Below are 27,197 nucleotides of genomic sequence, written 5' to 3'. Positions count from 1 at the left end.
GCTGGAATCATCCAGCAAATGCTAACTGATCGTGCACATATTTACTCCATGCAATCCCGAGGAAGTATGAGGACATCCGTCAAAAACGATTGTCCTTCACTTTTACAGCCAATTGTGCTCCTGCACCAAGTCCCCCTGTGGTGGCCCAATGGTTAAGACACTCTATACTCTAAACATAAATTACACTACAGGGGGATAAAAATAGCTCAAGTTAACTTAGCACACTCAAAAATGGGGTAGGGTGTCCGTCTCAAGCCCTGGAGTAGTTTTATTACTAAAGACAAGGAATACTTGCATTACCAACATTCTAACCAAGATTTGTAATCTCTCAAATTGATGACCTTAAGATGTCTGGTGCTACTGTTAAATCTCTCCTTCCATTGCACCTGTTAATATAATTTGATGCAGATATATATGCCTGCTAATTGCAGCATATATAGCATTCGATACATTTAGAGATAGAAATCTACTCCAAGGCTTATGTAACGTACCTTGCCGCTATTAGGGAGTATGCCAGAGAATATTTTCCCATTTATGCCCTTATAGGGTAGTTTTGCTTAGAATGCACAGCTGAAGCTGAGGACTGCTGAAGTCTCAAGGTTGATCTCGGGACGAGTTTTGATGGAGGCAAAATGCAAGCCAACTGTGTACTGTGTGGTGTCAGTGCACGCCAAACCACTGGGTGGTGGAAATAATTCAGAGCACTCCACTACGGTGTCTTCCATAGCCAACTCTGCTTTGAGATTTTAAACATCTCATGCCGTACTGTGCCTCAAAAAGATGCAGTGATGAGCTGCCCAAGGCTCTGGCCAACCTTTGGAGATTTCGATGACTACAGTTTAAGGTCCCAAAGCAACTCAGGCAATGAGGGATGCTGTAGAAAAGGGCTGAGCACTCCTCCCGTAACAACTCCCTACTAAAAATCTATTGACCGTGTATTGCAGTGCATAGCTGACAATTTTCTTTTCAAAAATGGCCATCTGAACGTCAAGAGAAGACTCCAGACAAAGTCAACATGTATGCACCTTGTGCTGGGGCCAGTTCCTTAGCAGGATGTATGGAACTGTATACGTAAAAAAAAATTGTTAGTATTGCCTGTGCAAATTGGTCCTGCTATAAGAATTCTAATAAGTGCACAGTTTACCTGGCTAAATCATGCCGGCAGTCATTTTTCCTGACCAGCAATAGACAGCATGAGGGCGTACTTCCGTAACCTCCAGTGTGTGTGTTGTGCAAGGATCTGAAACTAAAGGACTGTTGGCAGTTCAGTTTTCCACTAACGAAGAGAGCCGTATATAAGTAAGGGAGACAAGATGGGTTGCCGATTCATTGCCTCTGATCTCCATTAAATGGTTGACACATGTTGATATGTTTAGCTGTGTCAACCAATATTTTGAAGTCAACCATTTTTTAGCTAGTGTGGGCTGTTAGCGAGGGGCAAGGGGTTGACTTATACATGACGGAAAACTTTCACTGTTTCCACAGCAAATCCAACAGTGTGCCAACCAATCCAAATAAAAGACAATCTAAAGGCGTGTAAGTTTTACTTTCCGTAAACTTCGTTCAATTGCTTTCGCTGTTCCGCACAAAGGTGTCACGACGTCTCAGTGCTTTCACGGCCGGCCAATCACCGCAGCTTTCGGCCAAAGCTGGGCGCGGTCATCACAGTTGGCCTGAGCCAGCAGCACCACTTGCAGTCATGTGGCACACGAGGGGGGCCCGAAGGGGGAGTATGACGAACACTGGAGCCCAGCAACAATAGTGCAACGCATCACAGCAACACATGGCATGGTCTTTCAAGCACACTAGGAAGGCCACAACTGAGGCAGGTGTGCAGCCTTGTGACCTCTGCAGCCTACTCCACGTGAGGGCCCTGTGCCAACAGTAGTAATGGAAGCCCACTGGAGGACGCATCAATGTCCCCCTCTCAGGCTGGGGTGCTCAGTTCAGCCATGGGGCGTTGACGCAGCGTTGTGGTTCCCTCTGCAGGGGGCACGTCGGGCGGAGGCCCACCACCCTCTTTGCCTTGGGGGCCACAGCAGGTCTGAGCCACGCAGTTGGTGCGGCTGGGGCAGTCGAGAACGCAGTCCTTGTCGTCACTCTGCGAGAAAGACGCCTGCTCTGCTCCAGCCCAAGCTCTGTGTGATGAACACTCTTTAAGAATGCAGTGCAACAATATTCTGACAATGCAATGCACTGCAATGACAATGCAGTGCAACAATAGCGTGACAATATTCTGCAAGCCACAATTTTTTCAGGACCCCAAACTTTGCTCAAGGAGCACAATGCAACGAGTATTTCTTCACCTTGTGGAGGATGAACACCTTGGTGTAAGGCTGTTGTCGCAAACACATTGGTTCCCTAACTGACGGAGGGACATTATTTTTCCAAGTTTGGGACTCTCGAACTGGTCACTTTCAATCCCCATTGCTAAGAGGAGACATCAGTATGCTATACTACAGATTTGGTTTTTTAACCCAGTTGACAACCGACAATGCAACCTACTTGTCCAGCGACATGTTTACAGATTACTGTAAAGCTCTGGGAATTCATCACATATGTACTTCGACGTATTACCCACAGGTTAATATCAGCGATAAGCTTGTAGCATGCCATCATGGTCCAGCTGCAGAAGAAGATGATAGCCTTATCACATCCGGGTCACTAAATTTGTGGAGATGAATGACAGACACACTCGTCGGGTCTCCACAAATATATTTGACATGACCCGCTGAGCCAGGCGAGAACGGGACAGTGAACCGCCGGCATTCAGTCCTGCAGCCATAGAAAACAAACTGCGCGTGCTTGGCAGACGTGATCAGGATGTAGTCTTATCTGTAGCAAGACAGACTCATCACGCCTGCCAAGCATGCGCAGTTAGTTTTCTGTGGCTACAGGACTGAACGCCGGCAGTTCGCTGTCCTGTTCCCGCCTTGCTCAGCAGGTCTTGTCAAACATATTTGCGGAGACCCAACAACAAGTGTGTCTGATTCATCTCTACAAGCTAAACCACAGCACACGCAGTTCGTCATAATGGCTGTGATTTAAAGTTGCCAGAAACGGCTTTTGAAATGCAGCGCACAAATTTTACTATTTTACTCTGGTAATACTGAACTTGGAAAAGGAACTGCACTTTACTCAGGGCAACATTTTCTACCACAAAGGCACTGACAGACTTGCTTAGTAATGCAGTTAAAGCTTGGAGACCTATGCTCAGGTCATTTTATTATCACGAGGATTTCATGACGACCATGACAGACCAATGAACAGCGGTCGCTTTCCTACTGTTCAAGATTTGCATTGTCGTGACGCGTCTATGTAAGTAATTGTGAATTAATAAAGCCTGGCTTTCGATGCAGCACAGCTTCACTCATTTATGCCCTCAGTGAAATACCTCAAGCCATGCGATTCTTATCCATGTGCTTGCCGAATTCACTTGAAGGCCCTTTATTTCAAGAACATGCCCGAAGAAATAATCACCAGATGCGCGACGAAAGACTAAGCTAACGGCGAGGGAGCCAGAATGATGCTATGATAAGGTCGTTGAAAATGCCGTAACATTTCAGTTAACGTAAAACTTGACAGTAGAAATCCATGTCAAGTAATGTTGGCTGAACAGTTATGGAGTCTATTTTGCACCTTAGCCGAGCATCGTTCTGCCTTCGTCGTCGTTGGGCTTGTTTTTTGTCAAAAAAAAAAAAAAAAAAGTTGAATTTCCCGCCAATAGTATGTTACTGTGACGCCACGTGTTTGCTTTGCCGCACAGTTGGCAGGGGGCACCAAGAAACTGAAGCCTTGTTCAGAGTCGACACTAAGGCTTTTATGGGAATTACGCTACCATTTACTCTTTCTACCATGCCATACATACAGAAATGGCGGTTTCTGTTTCATGTGAGAGTTTCAAAGTGTGGCGCTGTTAATTTTAGCTGAATTCGTAATACTGATGTTCCTGGATTATAGAAGAAGAAATAAAATATGTTCGTTATTCTGAAATATATGCTATTTCGAAATTCGTAATTCTGAAATAGTTTTACATTGAAAACAGAAAATCTGCCAGGGATTCTTAATAAGTTCGTTAATTTGAAAAATTCGTTAATGTTGTGTTCGTTGTAACGAGATTTCACTGTAGATGAATAACGGGTAGCTTAGGACTGCACGATAATAACATGCGAAATATTAGAGGCATTGTGTAGGGGACCGGCAATAAAGTGGGTAGAAACTACGTGTAAGCGACGAGGAACCGCAAGGAAAGGTGCAGACGAGGCATTAACTCTTTCCCTACCGCGCCCATTGAATATCATAAGCCTGCTAACGATGACTTTGCACGCCGATTTTGAGCCGTTCCGCGTTGCTCACGGACACGCTATAATATCTAGTGTGTAGTCGAACAACTAAAGTTTAGATTTTGATGCCGTTTACATTGGTTCCCGCGAGGTGGCCATTTTTTAGCGCGCTCCAAACACGCGGTAGCGTTTCAGTTGCATGCGAGAATGGTGGCATCCGCGTCGACAATGCTTGCTTCGAAATGTCGCAAATTTGACGACTATGCACTATCTAAGATCAATTTTAACGATGACCCAAACAGAAGTGACTCTGAAGATGCTGCCAATTATTGTTAGAATTCAGTTCCGACCTAACTGATGACAGAAACCAGCCTGGAACACCAGCGGCCGCACTCCGGCCTGCTAACGATGACTTCGCGAGAAAATTTTGAACCTTTTCGCGTCGCTCACAGACACGCTACGCCATCTAGCTTGTAGTCCGGTAACTGAAGCTTAGATTTTATTGCTGCTTACATTTTTTCCCGCGAGGTGGCTATTTTTGAATGCACTCCGAACATGTGGCAGCGTCGGAGTCGCATACAAGAATGGCAGCATCTACATCAACGACGCGGCATCCGCATCGATAACGCATGCTTCGAAACGTTGCAAATCTCACGATTCCACACTGTGTCTGACCGATTTTATTGATGACTCAAGCAGCAGCGACTATAGTGAAATAGCAGTGACTCTGAAGATCCTGCCTCATCGTCAGAATTCAGTTCCGACCCCTATGACGATGGAAACCAGCCCGGAACACCGGCGGCAACACTTTGTTGAAATGTTTTGCATGCCTTTAGGACTGCTCTAGATGCTTTGTGTTGTAGGTGTCATTTATCTCATTCCCAGGGTGGCAACATCATTTCAGCATGATATCTTGCCTCCGGCAAAACAGGGAATGGCGTTCTGCCCAAGAAGGAAACCGGGCAACTGTTTCGGCATGGCGCTCTGCAGCGGCCCTCGCTGATTGCCTATTATGCATCAATAACGCTATTCAATACTACCCTTTTATTTTTTCACAAGGAATTTTTGTTGTTTCATATACAAATGCATTTCGTCAAGTTTTGTTCAATTTTTTTCTAAAATCTGGTTTTTTGGAAAATTATATTGTGTGTTACAACCCACAACTTTATATTTAAAGTTGTATGCCTAAAAAGAGAATCTATTTAGCTGAAACCTACAGAAACCTTCAGCCAGCGCACCACATGAAATGCCTGCCTCCTCCTCACCTGCTGTCCCTCGAGCTGGACAAACTCTGGCTGGATGGTGGTGGAGTGGATGCCCTCGTTGTGGAAGAACTCCTTGACACGCTCCGCAATCTGCATGTAGTCCTGCAGGTTCTTGCAGCGGATGTGCGCCGAGGCAATGATACGTTCACCCGCCAGCTGCCAAACGTGGAACTCGTGCACTGCCAGCACCCCTTCCACCTCCTGCAGCAGCTTGCGCTGCAGTGAGTCGATCTGAATGTGCGTGGGCACTGTCTGGAGCAGGATCAGCGCAGAGTCCACCACTGCACAACAGCACAAGGGCCACAGCTGCACATCACTTACTGTTTCATATCATCCCTGGTCTCGTTCCAGAGAGAAAGCATTCCGTTTAAAGGGACAGAACACTGCCCTCCAAGCATCTAATTTTTTTTTCGGTGCAATGCAAGGCTTCTTGTATTGAGTGGTCGATTTCGCCAGAAATGGTGTGGAAAAACTATACGAGAATTTCTTTATCTGTGCATGCATCCGCTTTTATGTAGTCAAATGCTGTAAACTTGCGTAAATAACGACCACAATGATGATTCCGCATCGGCAAAAGTGAGGTACCGAAATGTAATTTCCCCCACCAGACAGCAATTAGACATTTTTTAGTACACAGTAGTGTCAAGTTTAGTTCCTACACCGAAGGATGTCACGGCACAGAACGCACGCATCGTTGACAGAAGTTTCAGTGAGTCATGGACACCCCTTCATCAAAAAAAAAAAAAATCAAAACACCGTGGAGCCATCTAGTGACAAATGCTAAAAGCACATCTTGGTGATGCGAAAGGAGGCTGTTTTTGCCGAGAGCCCAGTGGAAAGAGTGCAAAATATAATAAAACAACGTGAGCACTCTTCAAGGAATAGGAAACACTGTGCACTTACAAAAACCAGTGACATTTTTTCCAAGATGTGGTCACGCAGGTTACTACAGTGATAATTGCAGTGTTTCTCCGCAAGATGATGTCAGTCGTTTTCATGCGATTTTCAGAGTGGCGTTAAAATTATGAACCTTCGTTTCTTGGATTTCGTAGAGCTTGATCTATATCGTATGAGGTAAGATCTTTTCACTGCCACCATAATCCCATTATACACATTTTGGTCAGTGTACATCTGTGAACATCTGCTGCTGTGCTACCCTCAGACACAAGCAAGTGCGGCCTTCTCTGTTCTTGTTCGACTCTAATTCGCTCATTATGTACTGCTACATCAATGGCCAGACCTTAAGCTTGCTTCTCCCAAGTGCACTGGGCGCCCAGCGGAAATATTTAGAGCATGGCCACTGCCATACTCAATGGCGTTGGGGTGACGCAATAGAGGGTTTACAAAAGTAAGTCTGGCAACCATGAGCGGCGCGCTGATCCCGCGCTGGCAGCCATATTTTGTTCGCTCCATCCGTTCGGTTTGGTTCGCTTCGTGCCCGTCCGTAAGCGCCCGCCGTTCTGTCCGCGCTTTTCACGTTGTAACCTAGTGTGCTGTGCTTGGACCTCTCTTCTGTCCCTGGTGGTATCTGTTAGCAACGCCAAGAAGCGTATTTTGACAGCTGAGGCGTAGCGGGGCCCACCGGCCGCGCTGCCGAGCGCAGTTACAAAGTGCTCTACGAGTCATGCATGGGCCCCTCGTCGATCCGTGCAGCGTCATCCCTATCCAGGTACAGTATCCAGAGTTTTGTAATGTGCAGAATTTTTTTTTTGTCTGTGTGCCTTTGCTATTTATTTGAACGAACGACTATGAGAGATGATCGCGAGTTTGTTTGCCTGGTTCGCGCATTACCATCGCTCATCTCACTGGTATTGGTGAAATGAGTGAGGATGCAATTTATTTTGAGATGAAAGAATCGTGCGTAATTGGACGTAAGTTGGAATGGCGCTTAGCACCTTCCTGCCTATGCCGTCGACTTAGTAGTTGGCAAGGGTCTCAGAAATAATCGGGGGCTGTGTAAAACAAAAATGTGTCATGGTAATTTCAGCTTCCAGTGAGTGAAGATTGATTGGTGTGCAATAGTCGATGATGAGTTGATAAAATATTTGTAATTAATTGATCATTTGATGAAATAAAGCAAAAACCAAAAAAGGAAATTGAGGGTTTAAAGGTGTCAAAATGCTAGAATGAAAAACCAGTGCTTGGTGATCCGAATGAAGAAAATTTAGAATGTGTACTTGATTAATTGAAATAATTGAATGCGTTCAGAGGTGTCAAATTACTCAGAGCGGAAAGGCGATTGTTGTTGACCCTGAGTATTGGTGTATAAAAATATAAAACATTAAATAAAATAAAGAATCAAATGATAGAAATATAAAATAAATAAAAGCTAAAAATTTAAAAAGTGAAGAAAGAAAACATTGTGTGTGTATGTGAAAATGACGCTATCGCGTCATACCCTTAACGGCGGAGTTTAAGTGTCCCCCTAATTTTTTATAACAGTATTATACAATATAAATCTGACTATGAACACAGCCAGTTGCACCAAGCACAGACACTTCGCAGTAATGTGAGTTGACTTTTCAAATTTATTTTCGTTTCAGCCGAGTTCCTCGAAGCTCCCCATGACAGCGCTTTCATATAAGATTAGGGCTTCAAATGTCTACTATCTGACAGAGGCAATAAACAAGAAATCGGCATATTTACAAAATCAACTGAATTTCAGGTGGCTGTCAATTAGCGAACCATCGGGTGACTCGACAAAACACACAAAAGTGAAGCGCACGCTTCATTATTTTATCGGCCGCGCTGACAGGTATGAAGGCACAGAATGCAAACCTGAGCTGCGCGCTCTGGACGCTGACCGGCCTTCACGTGCATTATCATGTGATAACATCTTTCGAAACGGGCTGGACGTGAGCATATTACAACACACTAGTGGGATGTCATCTTTTTCTGCTTTACTAGACGCCACGGGTTTGGCAGCGGCTTTTGCAGCATGAAACACGCACCTCGGGCGCACTAGACAGTCGTACTGCTCTCTGCGCCAACCACTACCATTTCGTACAACTGCGAAAAGTAGTTTCGGTAATCATGCCCTTGTCTTAAATCAAATATACAATGGTAAATGCAACCTATGTACAAAAGGTTTCAAAGAACGTATTTGAACTATAGCGTTCGTTATACATGCATTGCTCCTTCTCCCGTGTCTTCCATCGAATAAGCTTATCCTTCAAGTTAACAAGGCTCCATAGCACGCAAAACAACCTTGCTGTTTTAGGTGATAGCACGTTCTCTGAGCTAGCTCCCAATCAGAGGGACGTGAAGTAATGCTTTACATGATGCAAGTGACACTTGTAAAGCCAATTAGGATTGCAAACGAGCGGTCGCATATACGCGTATACCTTGTTTCCGTGCGCGTCTACGACAGTGCGCTTGCCGCAGAAGGGTACGCAGCAACATGCTGGCATCAATCCGAATAGAGCTTTGTGCAAGCAGCGACTACTGTGATGTTAAAAAATGAAACAATTGCTTGTGATCATTCCAATGCACCTTGCAGTGCAAGCACGGGTTCCACGAAGGCGCATGTTGACAGCGTACTTGATGGGAGGCGCGGGCGGACTGAACAAAACATGGCCGCCACGCACAGTTTCTGTCTCTTTTACTAGATGGCGCTAACTTTTGTAAAGCCTCTTTTTTTGTTATGGCTGTTGACGTAGTTCCCCAACCGCTGTGCTGTAAGCACAGAAAATTAGTCGAGCTAAGCTTATTGGCTTACAGCATAAATCAGTGGCAAAGAAGTCTGCAGTTGTATTCATTTTTTCATTTCATAGACATCTCACAAGCCTGTTTTTGTGCATACATATACAGCCTTATTTCGCAGCCTTCAATTCGACTGCATTCCCAGTGCATTTTACAAATCTTAGGCTTATATCCTACGACCTCTCTAACACCGCACTTTCACTCTACCGAAGAGAATCCATGGCAAGCTGACTGTTAAGCACTGCCGGACCAACTGCTACAACACAGTAAGTAGGGACTGGGCATTCTGTCCAGCTGGCTAAAATTGCTTCTGTGGTTGCGTGATATGTCAGACATGAGACTACAGTGAAATCTCGTCGATAGGACCCCGCTTCACAATTGTTTGGCATAACATTTTTTTTTCCTTCGTTCCCAACAGACACCCAGAGAAGCAACAAATTTTCCTACAGCTGATGCAATCATATTTCATGTGGCTTTAGATAGTACAACTGGGCGAAATATGTTAATAATTCATGTAGTATCAAACTTTGCTCCAAGAGGCAGCCAAAAGGTCTTAGTGGGAGGTGGTAGTAGCTGCAGCAATGACAATGATCATGGCTGATTATCGATGTTAGACCCGATCTTTGATAGATGCCATATGCACTCAATGAATGGACCCACTCCCATAAATGAACCTAGCCTCCCTGCTCTTGTTGATGAGAATTTACTTTTGCATTTTTATGGAGCATCCCTCAGTTTCGTGCTGTTGTCACAGTCTCCCAGGGGCCAGAGCTCACCTTGACCTAGTGTGTCCGACTTGGGATACAAGGTTCCTGGGTTTGATTCCCTTCTCATCCCATCTCTTTGGAGGGAGATGCAAGAATGGGTGGAAAAAATAAGAAAATGGAACTGCCCAGCCTGGAATGCCGGGTGGGCGCTGCCAAAGTTGGCAGATCCTGCCAACTTGGCCATGTCATGTGGCTTCGTGATGTCATACTACCCGCTGGACAATCAGTGCCCGGCCAAGTCACCTGTCGCCTACCACCTGCTCCCGTGCAAAGAACTACCACAGCCAGCTCTACCAGATGACCACAGATGACTCCCCCCCCCCCCCCCCCACAGACACACAGTTTTGTACTATTATTCGATGCTATTTTATTCAGACGGCAGAACACTAATACGCACACACAATTTTGTCCCGTTAGATATTTGATACTCTTTGATTCAATGCTGCTGGCACATTGCTCTGCCAAGTGTGAAGCAGCTAAATTGCGCTGCAACATTCGTCACAACCACGTGCGGGAGCATCTACAATGTTCAATATCGTTGCTGGGGCTTCGGGAGCTTTGTCTCAAAAAGCTTACCATCAACTTCCGAGCAATGGCTATCCTCAGCCTATTAAACTGCTCAGTGCATTTGTTTCTGGCACCACTGCAGTGTTTTGCTCGCTTTGTGGGCATCCGCTCACCCTAATGGACAACTAACAGTTCGCCTCTTGCACCGTTAGCACTAGAATTGAGGTGCTGGGTATGCAAAGAACTTCTCCACGAAGCCAGTCAGCCATGCCGGCAACAACCAGCCATGACTGCAGCCTAGTTGCAGTAGCCACGTCGAGCAATGCACCCCATTTTCTAAGGAGGCTTTGACACTAAGCCCTAATGAACTGTACTCCCGCAGCAGCATCGCCCACCGTCTGGGTTTGGCCACAAAGCAATGGCAGACAGGGGCACCAAGGAATCATTTTTGCTAAAAGCTTTGGAATTACTGTTCAGTCTGCACATGAGACGTACTTCCGCCTGAGTATGTAAATAAAGTTGCCACTTACGCAATGGTGATGTTGACTTCATGATGAGGCACACCATGATCAGACTGCATGAACCGGTGGGAGAGGGGAGAAGAACACAAGGATGAGCACACTGCCACTGCCAAGTCAAGCACGGCCTCTCCAATTTTTCAGCAACATGAGGGTGGCAGTGCTGACAAACCATCAATGGTGGCTGTTTTGTGTCAGCAGGACGGCCGAGCAGACTATGCTGCAACTCGCAAGCACTTCATGCATTCGCTTGCGATCTTTTCTGTTCCATTACAGCAGTTCTTTGTGTGATGCTTAGACCATCTGGTCAGCACTGCCATGGCATTAGTAAAAAATTAGAGCACCACACTCACTGATCACCGCACGTAGGCACTCAATGACTGTTTTTAGAAAGCGACCAATGTCGTACTGTGCCAGTTCCTACAACTCCTATTAACGGCAGACAAAGTGAAATGAACCCCACTTTCTGGAGCGCTGTCACATTCAATGCCTCACAAACCTTAACCCTTTGACCAGCAGATCAGCAATACTATTGACCCAACATAGGTAGCCATGAAAAACGAGTCACTGAAGTCTTGGTATGTTAGTCTAAATTTAGGTTTTTCTTTTATAAAGCGATTTTTTCATTCAAGTTGTATATGGGCTGCTGAACAATGATGGGCTCTGGAATGCAGTCACTGTTTTCTATGTGTGCCATGTTATGGGCATCAATACTAGCAAGTACTCCAAGGTAAGCATTTCAAGGACTTCATTTCCTTGTAGACGCCTCCACAAATGTTACACCTGCAAAAGCATGTAACTGACTCTGCAGCTAACGTGGCCGTGTACAACAATATTAGTAGTCTGCAAAACTGTTGAGCTGCCAGAAGGTGCAAAATTACCACCAATTATGTGCATTTGGCTGTATGTCAATTACATCTTTAACTGGTTTGAACGTGACACCAAAAGCATAAAGAAACTTATCAATAAAGAGCGGCAGAAGACTACGCCCCCTTTAATGCGAGCTGCTGAATGTCAATTGCTGGGGGGGGGGGACAGAGGGACCACTGAAGGTGGAATTTAGTTCTCCGTGGAATGTTGGCTTGAAAGTCGTTTATTATTTTTATTGTCTTCCATTGACAAGCAACATACTGGTCTTTTTCTTTCATGCATGTGGTTAAAATGCTTAATAAAGAGCCATGTTTATAAATGCATGCAATCCTTGGCAATTCCAACATACACTGCACACAAGGGCTTTATAGAAAATGTCCTGCCAAAAATTTAAACCACCTTTTAGCACCTATCAAGCTCTTTCATTTAACTGCGCTCTTCTATGTTCAGAAAAGTCTTTGCAAGATTTTATCTCATCATCTAACATATTTTTGTATGCTACCTAAGCAACCACTTTTTCAAGGCATTTACGTAGGATTCCTTTGATGGGCCCAGGCCAGGCCCTTTATGCAGCACTTAAGAAGACCCTCACCCATGGTTTGTTATTAGTCAGGCCATCCTGCATTATTTTCAGCTATAACAGCACATGACTGATCCTGTCTTAAGGTCTCCTACGAGCACAGAAGCGAACGCGGCTAGTAAGCGATGGCATTCACATCCATTGAGTAGGAGAGAAACCATTCAAGTCAACGTGTCCACCATAAGCAAGACTGCATACCGAATTGACCACTTTTCTCTGTGTGCTTTATAGTATCCATTTTTTTTTCGCTAGTTCCAAAACATTACGTCCCCCTTTATGTAACGCCTTCGGGCCCTTAAGGAATCAATGAATGAAATAACTGGTACTCAATTACCAAAAGACATTTATATCCGATTTCTGCTATGAAACAGGTCTGCCTAAAGGGAGGGGGGGGGGAATGGTGAGTGGCCAAGCTAGGGTTTGAAAAACGTCTTTCGCTGTCCATTACAGCTGTCTCTCTTCTAGACCGGTTTAACTGCAGTGAGAAGCTTAAGGGGGGACACGAGTCTTAAAACTAGTTTTGTTATTTACTGCCCAAATTTGATGAAACCTCACAAAACTGTTCAGTCTTTTCTACTGATTTCAAATATGCAACGATTTCTCTTCTATGGCAATTAGTTCTAAAGGTATTAGAGAATGAATGCTAATGTCTGCTCAAACAATAGGGGAAAAATGCTCATTAGAAATTAATTTTCAATATCTAGGTAGACATTGTAAAGTGTAAGGAATGCAATGTTGGAAGCACATTTTTTATTTTCACTTGTAAAACTTTTATATATTATCTTGAAATCGTTACACAGTTGCCATGCCTGTGAGTGCAAAGTTCAGTGGGCTACTAAATCTCTATTATTAGCTCAATTTTAAAACTGCTTCCAACATTGCATTCCTTACACTTTATAGTATCTATCTCTAGATTAAAAATTAATTTCTGATGAGCATTTTTTTGAGCAGACAGTAGCAATAATTCTCTAATACGTTTAAAACTAATTGCCCTCAGTAGAAAAAGCTGAACAATTCCGCAAGGTTTCATAAAATTTGGGTAAGAAATAAAACCAATTTTAAGACCCATGTCCCCCCGTTAAAGGAGCAAGTGACATGACTAAAGAGCCCAGTGGGATGGGGGAAGAGAGAGTGTGCACCATACCCCTTACCTGAGTGCTGGGTCTACGTAGTACCGCTGCTCCCACGTGGTGAGCCAGATGACCAGCGAGCTGACGATGACCACCACCGAGCCCAATGCATCAGCCAGGATGTGTAGGTAGACACCGCGGATGTTGAGCTGGCCGCCTGTGGCTGCAGGCGTGCTCCGGTCTCCCTCGGCCCCTCCCACTGGGGGGCCCCCATCGCCCACGCGGAAGCGGTTGTCGTTGATGTCCTCCTCGAGGCCTTGCAGCACCACCTCCTCCACCGTGGGCAGACTGTGGTGGTGGCCACGGCTGTGGCTGTGGCCGTGTTCTGTCACACATGAGAAGATGCAACGGGGCCAATTGTAAAACCATTCCGCCGCTGTGGCCTCACTACCACAGCCCTGTCACAGAGTGCCAAGTCACAGCGAGGAGTACACTGGACGCCCAATACACTGGGAACAAGCTGTAGGGTCCAACCGCTGAGTGCATTGGGACGGTCTCCACATCTCCGTGTCTGATGTGGCAAGCCTTGATTGTGTGGTATGCAAGAAATGCAAATGACGCGGACTAACAGTCAGCGTGCAGTGGTGCATGGCTGCTACATTGCAGCACACTTTTTGCTCAAAAGCAGACAATCATTGCCTTTTCTAGTGCGCAGCATTACTAACCGCAATCCCGGATTTCGCCGGTGTCTGTCTGAAGCCGCTCACTCTTTCTCTTTTTGTGAACTTGAAGTGGAGAAAGAGAAAGTGGCGACGCGCGTGGCTCAGTGTTGAGGAGGAGGAGCGGTTGCACAGCTGCAGCAGAAGCCGCGCTCTCTATCTCTGTGTCCATCAGTGTCTCCGTGGACTTGACGAGGAGAAAGGGAAAGTAGCGACGCCCGCATCACACGAGAACGGCTACATGCACCCAGTGAGAAAGTAAGACAGTAAGAGAGGGGCATGTCTGCTGGCAGCCATCACAGTGCAGCATTGCACAGGCGTGTTACTCCGGAGTGACATCTCTCCTCTCGCATCAGTCACTCCTCAGCCTTCAGGAAGAGCAGAAGCGTTTCCCTCTCTCTTCTTTATTTCTCTCCCCCTAGGACTCACCCTAGACCTTTCGGCCGCAGAGCAGTGCATTGTTAAGGGGTACATTGTGCCTGTTTTCATTCGTTTCTAAAGATGGTGTAAGGAAAGCTGAGGATGCAACTGCGCCGCGCGGTTGCTTCGCACCGCAATGGATAAAGCCGGGCCGTCTGGCACTACGGTGCAGGTTCGCCGTGCTGAAGTATAATGGTAACGAAGGCAGCGGAATTGTGAGTCTACTGATACTGATATATTGCAGCTAAACGGTGCAAGAATTAAGCACAAAGAACGAGGAAATGTGCAGAGCATGCTCAGGAAACTGCTCAAGACAGTAAGTGTCGTCGTGAAACGGATGCCAAAGCGAAGAGGAACAAACGTATGGTAGAAACTCCAGGACAACGGGCTGCATGACTGCAAGCGATGGAAAGGTATAGCAGGGATAAGCAGTGTTACGTACCTACAATCACCGACCGATTTTTCGGACCCTCAAGGGGCCGAGATAGCGTCAGGAAAATTAGGCAGTCCGAAAAGAACGAATTCCCGCAAAAAAAAAAGTCCCTTTACTTAGCGAGCGGCTTGAAAATGTGGTCAATATGCCTCTGCGGGGACAAGTAAGTCGGCTTGCATGTCGACAAGGGTGACATTCTTGCTGCACACAGCCGAAAGCACCATCAGAGCTCGGGTTAGTTCACTGCTAGTTGGTAGCACAGCTTCTGTATCCTCACTGTCGGAGCCCGAGTCATCACTTTCCAGCACACGGCGAACAATTTCGTCGTTAGTGAGTTCAGCGCATAACTTGCTGTCAGCGTTAGCAAACTGCTCCAGTGTCACCTCCATGGGAATGGCTCCTGCAGCCCACAAGTGCTCGATGAGGTCAGCACATGAAGACGGCTGATGGGATTCACTGACGCTGTCATCAGATGAAGACGGCACTTCATCTCTGATCGCGAAACCCATGTGGCGGAAGCGATTCCGCAGTGTCTCCTCGGTCACTACCTTCCATGCCTCGGAAAGCATCGGAAATCTGCCAAAAATTTTAATGCAACAGCATTGAAGGCCTCATTCACCGAAAATTTGGTGGCGCCGTTCGGTGCCAGCATTGTGGGCGAAAAATCCGGAGCATGGCGCTGGCTGCACCATATTACGTTTGGCAGGAGCTGCCAACTTGGGCCTCTCCTTTCAGGAGGGAAGGTGATATCAGAATCAGCCTGCTAGGACCCTTGCATTTGCGTTATCTTTAAGCCATGCTGGCATGTTCATATCGCTTGAAAATTATATATATGTGGGTTGGTAGCCTACGCTACCGCGTTATACACAGAGCCCAAGTATCTCCCATAATTCCTTTTTTAGCACTGTACTAGCTTCTTTTAGAGCAATGAGCAGACTCTCAATAAAATAAGCACCTGGAACTAAAAGAAACTATAAAGTTCTTCATTTGCACACTGAAAGGCACATGCAAGAGTTTTCTGTAGGCTATCATTGGTATAGTGGACACTTTACAGTTGATCCTGCTGATAATGAACCCGGTGGTCAAGCTAATTGTGTTCATTACAGTGCAGTCGACTTACGATACCAGATATAGCGATCATCATCATCATCAGCCTGACTATACCCACTGCAGGGCGAAGGCCTCTCCCATATTTCTCCACTTAACCCGGTTCTGTGCTAGCTGCATCCACTTGACCCCTGCGAACTTCTTAACCTCATCCGCCCACCTAACTTTCTGCCGCCCCCTGCTACGCTTTCCTTCCCTTGGAATCCAGTTTGTTACCCTAAGCGATCATCGGTTATCCTCTCTTCGCACTACATGTCCTGCCCATGCCCATTTCTTCGTCTTAATTTCCACTAGAATAGCGATATATCGCTTATAATGATCAAATTCTTGAGATTTATCATTTTTTCTATTGCTCCCATGTAAAAATAAATCAAATATAACGATCGATTATCGGCGATACATGGATACGATAGCTTTATTGCCGCCCGATAGGTGTTTACCACGAAAATTTGACTGAATATTATATAAAAGATAAGATATTAAGAAGACAATAATGTGAAAAGTCGACATATGAGGCGGAAAACAGAAGAAAATGAGCACTATCAACATCGCAATCGCAGCCGCCAAAAGGGTGCTGCTGCGGCGGTATTGTCATCGCCATCACCGATTCTGCATCCGTGGAAGATGGCGGCGACCACATTGACGGACGGTGCGATAGCTCACGAGATGAAACGGCAGATTTATCGGAATTTCTGGCAGGGCTTCAAGGTTGAAAGCCTCGTGAAAAAATATGGACTTCGCACTCTACGATTTCAACGATCATCAAGGCTGGGGATGTCCTTCAGTTCACCCAGCCGCTAATCGGTTTCGTGCACGCAAAAAGGACTGCCACCAGCGTACACGCTACTGGAAGCGATGCTCACAGCGATTGCCAAGCTTCAGGAATGCCAGAGAAAATACTCGGCAGTGCTGCCGCAACTGCGAAGAGATGCAGAGTATGAGGATCAACATTTCTGGATGTGGAGGAGGCGCTGGTGCGATGGCTGATAACAGATCGGTCGAAAAACCTACCAGTTAGCGGACCTCTCCTCGTTAAGAAAGCCCTGGTTTTCACCTCGCAGCTCAACCATGACAACTTCGTGTGTAACAATGGCTGGCTAGCCAGATTAAAAGCAAAGGCATGAAATAAGCACCAAGACCGTAGCTGGAGAAGGCACCGCAGCTGACACTGAAGGCGCAAAAGATTGGAGGAATGGCCAGCTTGGAGAAATTTCGAAAAACTATGCACCTGTCGACATATTTAACATCAATGAGTCTGCGCTTTTCTTCAAGCTGCTGCCGAATAGAACGCTGGCATTCAAGGGAGAACCGTGCACCGGCGGCAAGCATGCCAAGCACCGCATTTCAGTTGCATTCGCATGCAATATGTCTGGAAGCGAGAAGTTGCCACTTCTCGTCATTGGCTAGTGAGCCAAGCCAAGGTGCTTTAAAGGCGTCCCATTGCCATCAGGAGTCCTTTATAGAAATAACACCAAGGCATGGATGACTGAGAAGCTTTTTGAAGAGTATGTGTGGTTCACTAACTGCCGTTTTGAAGTGAAAGGAAGAAATGCTGTTGTTATCCTTGACAACGCATTGGCGCATGTTGCGGTGGATGGCCTCAAGGCGCTGAAGCTGGTGTTTTTTCCACCAAACACCACAGCGATTGCCCAGTCCCTGGACCAGGGCATCATTAGAACTGTCAAGCAGCTCTACAGGAAGAACCTACTGCGCAGGATGCTGCTTGCACTGGAATCGGCAAGGTGTACGCCATTGACCTGCTGGGTGCAATTCACCTGCTGGAAAACTCATGGCGACAGGTCAAGTCTGCTACCGTGCAAAACAAAACTGTTTTAAGCATGCAGGTTTTCGCGAAGTGTGGGCAGGTGACGCAGGCGATGCAAGCGATATCACCGGCATCTCGGACCAAACATGTGAGAACCTGCTGATCGAAGTACTTGAGAGGAAAGGTTCTTCAGAAGGCCTTACCTTCTCTTAATTCAGGGACGTCGACAACGAAGTGAAAACTTCGCCATACATGCCGGATGAAGCCATAGTTGTCTCAGTGGTGGCGGAAGTGGCTCCAACTGACAGCGACGATGACGACGACACAGAAAGTGTGGAAGACCTAAGCCCAACAAAGGTAGAAGCTGCACGCACTGTGAGTGTCATGCGGCTGTTCGCCGAGAAAAGGGGACAACTGGCCGAAAAGCTGGCTAGCGGCCTGAATGAGTTTGAAGCTGCTGTTGTCGCTGCTAGAGCACCGTGGCGTCAGACTAAGATTACCGACTTTATTTATGGTTTATGGTTTATTACGCAGTAGCCAACATGCCTATCTGCCTGCATTTTTTTCTTCCTGTGTTGTGTGACATACGCGGCTCAGTCGTTAGTGTGTTTGTGCGTGTGGGACGTTATTATTTATTTTTTTTTTTGCCGCAGATTATCTTATTGCAAAGTTTGTGCAAGATTAACGATGATAATAGCCAGTGAAGTGCCCAGAAGATATGAATGCAGCTGCTTTCACTGCAATAAATCGATGCAGGCAAAAAGCAATTCGGCCTCTACAGACAGCTATCATTGCCCCATCGACTGCCGCAATCATTATGAAAGACCGAGACAAGATTTTCAAAGTTCAGGGAGCATTGAAGATGGGGTCATAGAGAACTTTGATGTTTTTTATTGAGGTATTCTGGAAAGTGGAAGGTGTAAGTGCTGTAGTGGTGTAATGTAGTGCGTGTTCGTGTTTGCTGCACGCGGCAGAAGAAAATAATTGATTTCTTCAAATAAATCAGCTTTGGAGTTAGTGCAACATTTTCACTTGAGGCTTTGCTTGTCTACACAAGTGCCTACTGCCAAGGTACGTCATTTTAGTACCTAGGTTTGACCACTGGCTTATAATAGCAAATTTTTCATTACAACGATATTTCAAAATAACCAATGATCTTTTGCAGTCCCGCGGGATTCGTTATATCGGGATTTGACTGTAGTGGGTTGCTGTGCACCACTCACATAATCCTTACCACTGCTGCCACTTATGATCATTATTCGTTTTGGTTTGTATGTTCCTTGTAAGTCAGCTATTTTTTCCCGTGTTTTTATCTCAGAAGTATTAAAAGCTATAATTGAGTGCTTCCTCTTTTGTGTGTCTATTCCACACTCTGTGCATCGCTACGCTATACGCAGTATACGCACTCCGACGTGCGAACCCTATTAATTGTTTGCATTTATCAGATTTATGGGCGACTTCGCTTGGCTTAGATTTTGATGGCTAAACTTGTGCGGTATAGTTGTAAATAGCAGGCTTACAAAATATTCGATATTTTTGACTAGTTGAACAAATAATGCGCTATTCGACACTCGCTTCGATTTGAATTTTGTTTTGTGGAAATTTTGAAGTACAGTAATCCCTCGTTATAACGAAATCGCTTTATTCAAAATATCGTTTTATTCGAATTATCTTCTGGTCCCGACCCAAATGCATGCATTTTAAGCCGCATTACTCGAAGTGCACGCTTACAGCGAAGTGGCGAGTGCAGGCGTCGCCGAGCGACAGCGTCGCTTTTGCGCATACAGCGGTAACAGCCATTGGCGATGTGTCACGCGATGCCAACGCCTGTCATTGCCGCTAGCGCATACCGCATCGCACGGAACGGATATCTAAAAACCCAAAAACTGAGCGACAGCAACAAGCAGCAATGCTTTGGCAGTCCTCAGCCGTCGCGCGGCCTGTCAACTCCGGTTGGATTCGTATCGCTGGTGTCCCCCGTGATAGAATCTGCACAAAATTGATGTTTTTCTAATGATTTGCAATGCCAGAAAAGCGCGGTCTCTTGGATGCTAAATGCTTTTGATTCACTGAAAATGTTTATTTTGACTTGCTTGCAGTTTTGGTGCAATTAAAGCCCGACTAGTCAAGACTTTGTCAAGTGGTCGCTTATATCGAAATACCACTTATAATGAATTTTTTCGCTGTCCCACTGATTTCGTTATAACGAGGGATTACTGTATTTGGCTTGAACAAATAGCCACACGAGCAGGGAGGCTTTTTGAATGTTTTCGTTTTGGATTTAATAATATTTTTCCCAACCTAGACCAAGCCAGGAAAGCAAAGAACAAAGGCATACAAAAACGCATCTAGTCGGAGTGGTCGATTGCGTTTAGTGGGCAACTCTGTCTCTGCCACGGTGGCATTTGGTCATTGCCAGCTACCTTGGACCACTCCTGAGCACCATAGGGGAAGTGTATGCAGCCAGCAATCCGATTTGGAGGCCACTGCACTGATGTGGTGAAGACTCACCTTACTGAGACCAGCACCAACCTCATTGTAATACCTGGTGGTATGATGTCCATGCTACAGCCACTCGAGGTGTGCCTGAACAAGCCGTTCAAGGCACACGTGAAGCGGCTATATGCCCAGTAGATTGCCAATAGCCTTTACAAGCTCACACCGACGGGACGCGTGCAAAGGCCCTATATCCCACTGCTCTGCAATTGCATTGTGGACACACGGAAAGCAATACCGGCTGAATTGATGCGCAAGAGCTTCAAAAAATGTGCATCAGTAACAGCTTGGAAGGTTTGAAGGACGACTACATCCTTGAGAGTGACGATGAAGCCTAAGATGGTAGCAGTGAGAATGGCGATGATTGAGAATCAGATAGCCATTAATGTTGTGGCTTGTCGTTTGAAGAAATGCTCTGAAAACGATATGACCACCGAGTATACAGTTGTACCTTTAATTTTTTCCCCCCAGATAAACGTGCAAGTTATATGCTCTTTTTTTTTCCCCAGATAAGCATGCAGGTTATATGCAAAGACTTTCTTTTTTTTTTTTTTGTGGAGTTCTACGTTAGGGGTGCAGGTAATATGCAGGGGCGGATTATATGCTAGTAAATATGGTAATTGCACAACTAGAAAAACATCATCCACCTCAAAATGTTACACATCAGACACAGACTGATGTCCTTTAGCTGTAAAAATTTTGTCTTTAATTAACGTCACTGCCATCTGCGACATGTTAGTGTAGTTTTGAAAGAAACTGACTGATAATGAATGAACTGAATGACATGAAATCTTCCAGTGCGACAGGCGTACAACACTACTGGTCACATAGCAATGACAGTAATGTGCATCGTCTAAGAATGTGAGGAGGGAAGTTCTCACCAAAACACAGCTGCCAGGAAGAAAAGAAAAGAAAAAAAAAAAAAAAACGAAAGCTCCACAAAAGGTGATAGTATGGTGTGCAGGAACAACAGCCTACGGCAATAAAGACTCACCGCGAAAGAGGCAAAGGCCAATCACGTTAACTATGAGGCCGGCAATGCCCACGTAGCAGATGAGCCAAGGCTCATCAATCTTCTCCGGCTTGTAGAAACGCTTGAGGCTCTCTACCAGGATGGAGAAACAGAGTGCCACTAGGAAGACAGCGTTCACCAGGGCCCCCAGAACTTCCGCTCGCGCCCAGCCAAAAGTGTTCTTGGACCACTTCTTGGGCGACATCTGCACGAGAAATACCATGACGGTTTTGTGTTGACACACAACACCAGGGATATGCAGATGACGAGGTAAGGCAGCAAATGGACAAGGATGCAGCAAGCGGCATTTGGCTGTCACTTCCAAATTATTCAACACGCGTGTGCCCTAATGCTGTCCTGAAAGGAAGCACATAACAGATGCGTCTTTCCAGTGTGCACTAAAGGGCCACCAGGCTTGAGTGGCTACAAGAAACATAGCAGTCACCACGGAAATGCCTTACAAGTAGATACGCATTCCTACACATGTAGTAGTTCTATCCATTGTGTAAACTCACTCCTCAAACAAAGTGAAGGGCAGCATGACGGAAAAGAACGCTATAAACAGCTAATAATTTATAATTAGTTCACAGGAAGGGAAAGGCGCAGTATTTGTCCCACTTGCTCAGTGGACACTTGTACCGCACCTAAGGAAAGGGAGAAAGATGGGAGTGAAAGTGGAAAGAGAGAAAGGGGGGGCAGTAGTGGAGGGCTACGGAGTAATTTCGACCACCTGGGGATCTTTAACGTGCACTGACATTGCACAGCACACGGACGCCACTTCGTTTCGAACCCGGGAACTCTGGCACAGTCATTTACTTTCTTTAAGGGCATTCATGCCACATGCACACAAATGAGTGGCAAGCGTCGCTTTTTTTCATTCTTATCATATTCACATATTCCTATTGGAGTTTTTCTTTTTCTTTTCCCTGAGGGTTGATTTGATTTCGACGAGGGTCGAATTACTGTACTAATTCATCAAAACAGTTGGCAAACTTTATTCCCAAGTGATTCTATTTTCTATTGGAATTTTTTCCTCGGCATAGATAAAAAGTAAGACAGAAAAAAAAAAAAAAAAAAAAAAAGCTAGTTCAACCTGGTTGTGTGCATGTGATGTGAAAGCCTGTATACATGATCCTTCGAGCCAAAATAAGTCAGCTGTTCGAACCATTCTTTGTTGTGCCATCCTTCACCCTGTGGTCTTTTCTGTTTAAGCCCTGCCCTCAATGAGTGACCAGCTAGAGTGACCCCAAGTTCTGCTGGAGTGCTTGAACTTGTTCGCTCTCTCCGCAAATGTGTTTGCATTCAGACAGCGACAGCACTGTGATATGGCACAGTCACAAGTTGCAGTTGTAAACCAAGGGACGGTTTGACAATGCCTATGTCCACATTAGCAAGTGTGACCTGCGGTTGACTCTCACAAATGGCTTCATTCGGAATGACAGCTGTTGGCCTTGGCTGCTGCTATGGACGCCGTGCAAGTGAAGCTTTGTAAGGCCACCACTGTTCAAGATTGCGGCAAAAGCTTGTCTTGAGCAGGTTTTTTTCTACGCATGGGAAACCAATCACATAGTTCCAACTGCTCATCTTATCATGGAATTCATATTCACGAGAATTACTATACATCTCTCATCAATACAGTTGGCAAATGCTGTTCCTAAGTGATTCTATTTTCTATTTTAATTCTATGCTTTTCCTTTGCTCCCCCCCCCCCCCTCTTTCATCATTTGTCTATTTCTCTGCACATGGCTGTGCAAGACAGATAGCAATAGTCACATTTGTTTACAGTGATATGTCTAATGATCACACATCAATAAAATTTCAGCGTTGCTCTAAATGGCTCTGGAAAACAGCACTAGGACACAGAGCCACAAAAAATTGAATAAATGTGATGGCGCATCAAATAAGTGGCACAGAAAGGGGCAGTAGAGCGTGGGAAGGAGAAATCAAGAGGTGTGGCCAGAGGCTGACGATCCCTCGGGCAAGGAGGCCCAGTTCTCTCTGTTGGGCTGATTTTTACATCTTTCCAGGAGGGTAGCTCTAAGATATGCAATGTCAGGCAATGAGCACATCCTCCTTACAAGTGGCTCTCACCAGTGCTGCATGCACCCAATGCTGCGTGGTAGCAAAAACAATACAGAATGAGATGGAATGTTCTGGCAGGATATACGACCAGTCCCCCCTACATGAACAGTAAATGGTTTATGCTGCATGAATAATTTATGCACTAACCTGAAAGTGAGAAATGTGACGAGCATGTCACTCTGATACATCATGGGTTCAAGTGGGCCTCCCACTACCTCACCTCCTTTCCTTTTCTTTTTTTTTGCTGTTACCACTGGTTATTGGTAGCACACTGTAACCCTCAATGAAAGAGCAACAAGCCTAGCACCACCAACTCCCAACGGCTAGCACAAAATTAAGTGCTCCACTTGAAGAGCCACCAGTTTCACCCACACACGGTCGGTCACTTCTCTGGACTGGTCTGTTATACCTTGATGGAGAGGAAGGCGATGACAAGTGAGATGACGTCCGACAGCATGTGGAAAGAGTCGGCCACCAGGGCCATGGAGTTGGTGACGTAACCCACAATGATTTCGACCAGGAAGAAGGCCGTCGTCAGGCCAAACATAAGCAGCAGCCGCCCTCGGCGCCCCACCAGCCTGCGGCGGCAGCATCCCCCCCCCATGCCGGCTGCCACCTTCACCTCCGCCACACCATCACTCTTCCTGCACACCGCCTCCTCCTGCTGCTGCTGCTGTGGCTTCTGTTGCTGCTGCAGCACCTGCTGTGTAGACATGCCAGGAATGAGTGCACACATTGGGAGTCCTTCCCTGAAGGCAAGCAGTAGCATCATTAATCAATAAATGTAGCAACAATCAATTGAATGGATGTGCACCAAATGCAATGGCGTTTTTCTATTATTGGTCAATCTATTTCAGGTCTGATTCTATTGCTGTTCCCTGCCATTCGTAATCGCCTCAAATGAATCAATTTTGCGGAGTCTTTATAATTTGGCATCTTCATTCTTGCAGAGTCATTCTTAGTGCTGCCTTGCACCTATAAGTTGGATGACGCTGTAGCTGTATTAAAATGCAACCTATGTTGCAAAGAGCGTTACGAAGCATGACTTTGCACTCACTGACTTTATAATGGTTAGGCATAAACCTGGCAGACATTAAACTCTCAATACCTTCAACTTACACTAATTTTAGCTTATTGTGAAAATGAGCAGCACTGGTATTGCAATTAAGGATACTTTCCATATGTGAAACCATGATTACAAGCCAGTTTTTTTTCATTTTCATGGCACACTCTAAGGCACTAAATGCAGCAGGCTCCTACAGTTCTCTCGGCAAGTGAATATACATGTCAACCCTGCAATATCAAATGGATGAATGGATTGCAGGTGACTGAAATATGATAGATATTCAATGACCAATGCTGTCATTCTAAAATGCCTGCTTAACGAAAGAAGTCCTTACCTCTAACAGCTTAAAATTTGCAATCGTAACTGACTATTGCTCTCTGTAAGTCACACACAAGCCTGCATGCAACACTTTAACCTTTCAGTCTTTTCTTCAGGTCGAAGCTCTGCTGCTTTGTCAGAGACCGTGTGTCCAATTCTGTAGACAGCTTACACAATAGCATTATTCAAACAGAGTAAATTTGCACCTGAACCAGACAGATGGCCACTGTAGTCACCGACCATCCAAAAAATGTGGCGCCTAGTTATTAAAAAGCGGTCAACAGTACACGATGACTATTTAGGATTGTCAATTTCTATCTGCAACAACAACAAAAAAAAAAAAAAAAAAAAAAAAAAGAAAAAGAAAAAAAAAAACACTATGCTGACAACGACGCACGGGAGGCACACGATAAGAGGTAGCTGCTCGCCGCAGTTGGAACTGGAAAAAGGAATACCTTCAGGCACTTGTCTCAAGAGAAATCTCTTGGCAAAATTAAAAGTGGTGACTTCTGGACTTCGACCTACTGCTCCGTCTAAATGACTCACTGATCGCCAGCTAACCTAAGAGAACTGCTGCGCACAAGTAGGTACCTTATGCACACATTCATGAAAGGAAAGAACACATCGAGAAGCACACAGTGAAACTCGATGTAGGATGTGATGGACAGTGCTCATGAGGCCTTCAAATACGACCAACGCTGCCTTCCGCACCACTCGTGCCTCGAAACGCGTGCTTCAGGATACCGATTATCCGGCACGCGAGATCTACAGGGCACTGACATCGCGATAAGCGGCCTCTCGTGGCAGTCACAGCTGTGGTTCTGTATGCACATCAAGTGACGGGTCCTCCACGATTCGCATCACACCGAGCGGCTGCGTTACCGGCTCAATGAGACAAGGCTGGCTACTGGGCCACTGGGCTTCACTGGAAGACGCTCACCATGGAGTCGCAGGCTGCTGCGAGTGGGGCGCGCATCTGGTCGCCGACTGAGCGCTGCTCGCACGTTTTGGCCACGGTTCGCCGCCGCCGCCTGAACCGTGTCAAGGCGCATGCAGCCTCGCGGCATGCGACGGTCACGCGCGTCCCAGCTCCACGCGAAGCGCGGAAATGCCAGCTTCCTCGTCAACGGCGCGAAAACGCTGACTCACCTCCGATCGAGGCTACGATGTGGACCACGGGCGCTGGCTATCGGATCGGTAGCCTGCTCATGACCCCACCATGGAACTGCTTTGCACACATCACCAAGCGCACTTTGCGCACCGCACTAGTGGAAGAGGTTTCACCACCAAGCACCAACGCCCTTCCCCGCGTCACCCCGAAACGCGTCGCCGCCTGCGTCCACGCCGGATGCGAAATCGCCAGCGACAGTCAATCCCGCCTTTTCCGTAGTCACGTCTCCTTCGCCGGGCGGCCAAGGGCGTCGCGATCAGCCTTGAAGCCGGCACCACCGGCACCGTGCATCGACCGGATCGGCTGCTGAGATCCACCTCCATTCACGGCCCCTTGCGGGCCATCACGGCGCTAGCCACTGTTTCCAGCGTTTCTAGTTTCGTAACCGCATTTTTCCCCTTTTGTTCACTCACGTCGGTGGGTGGGAAGTACGTCTATTGGATTCATGAGCGACAACTTCTTTGACTATTTATAGGTACGGAAAACGCAAACAGGAGCTTTGGTGTTATTATATAAAACTCTCCAATGTGGTTGATTAATCGGTCCCTACAGCAGATGGCGGGAAATTTGAAGCGCGGCAGCGTGCGCTATTGATAGAGTTTGGACTTTTCGTTTTTGAAATTTCCGCAAACATATCTGGGGCTGTTTTCTAAATACAGTTTTCGTTCTTTTTTATCGGCGGATATAGTTTCAGACAGATGCATTATTGTTTTCTTGGTAATGCAGCGTGGTATTTTTGAACCGATAGCTCACGGCGAGGTAAAGCTAAGGTCACTGTGTGCTTCGGATTACCTTCAAACAACTTCTAGGTTAAGTTGGAGCTTAAGACATAGCCGATTTGGATAGCTATGCTGCCGTAAAAATTGAAGCCAAAGTTCAACTAATGTGGAAAGTAGCTTAACGCGTGAGAAGCTGCGCGGCGATGACACATTATCATAGAGGCGCACAGCGCGCTTCGGCCGGATCCGCTCCATAGACTCGGAGGAAGAGCAAAACTGAGCGGCCGTGCTCGTTACGATTGTCGGTTGGCTGCATCTGGCGGTCCA

The 27,197-nt window shown here is 46.1% G+C and overlaps 1 protein-coding gene across 5 annotated transcripts; it reads right to left on the bottom strand.

The window, feature by feature from the left end:
• Window positions 1-1,527: 1,527 nt before the first annotated feature.
• On the bottom strand, window positions 1,528-26,515 carry ZnT63C (solute carrier family 30 member 1). Of its 5 annotated transcripts, none has more exons than XM_084602510.1 (7): window positions 26,130-26,515; window positions 24,006-24,299; window positions 21,497-21,719; window positions 13,644-13,947; window positions 11,055-11,098; window positions 5,549-5,829; window positions 1,528-2,116 (listed from the first exon to the last, which is right to left on the bottom strand). In XM_084602510.1, the coding sequence occupies exons 2-7, from the start codon at window positions 24,198-24,200 to the stop codon at window positions 1,928-1,930; spliced, it is 1,236 nt and encodes a 411-aa protein (XP_084458636.1). In that variant the 5' UTR covers window positions 24,201-24,299; window positions 26,130-26,515; the 3' UTR covers window positions 1,528-1,927. The 5 variants fall into 5 exon arrangements, with proteins under 5 accessions (XP_084458636.1, XP_084458635.1, XP_084458632.1 ...); XM_084602509.1 differs by having other exon boundaries at window positions 24,006-24,296; XM_084602506.1 differs by lacking the exon at window positions 26,130-26,515 and adding an exon at window positions 25,921-26,113.
• Window positions 26,516-27,197: the final 682 nt, after the last annotated feature.

Source organism: Amblyomma maculatum, chromosome 4 (assembly GCF_055883805.1).
Source record: "Amblyomma maculatum isolate TAMU_Amacu chromosome 4, ASM5588380v1, whole genome shotgun sequence".
Taxonomy (NCBI): domain Eukaryota; kingdom Metazoa; phylum Arthropoda; class Arachnida; order Ixodida; family Ixodidae; genus Amblyomma; species Amblyomma maculatum.
This window is presented reverse-complemented; position numbering and strand designations above follow the sequence as displayed.

Coding starts and splice junctions, on each gene's coding strand:
- ZnT63C (XM_084602506.1), bottom strand. CDS start 25,956: ATGCGCGCCCCACTCGCAGCAGCCTGCGACTCCATG. Junction 5,830..11,054: donor GAAGTCAACATCACCATTGC/GTAAGTGGCAAC, acceptor GCTGTTGTGCAG/TGGTGGACTCTGCGCTGATC. Junction 2,117..5,548: donor TCCAGCTCGAGGGACAGCAG/GTGAGGAGGAGG, acceptor GGAGCAGAGCAG/GCGTCTTTCTCGCAGAGTGA.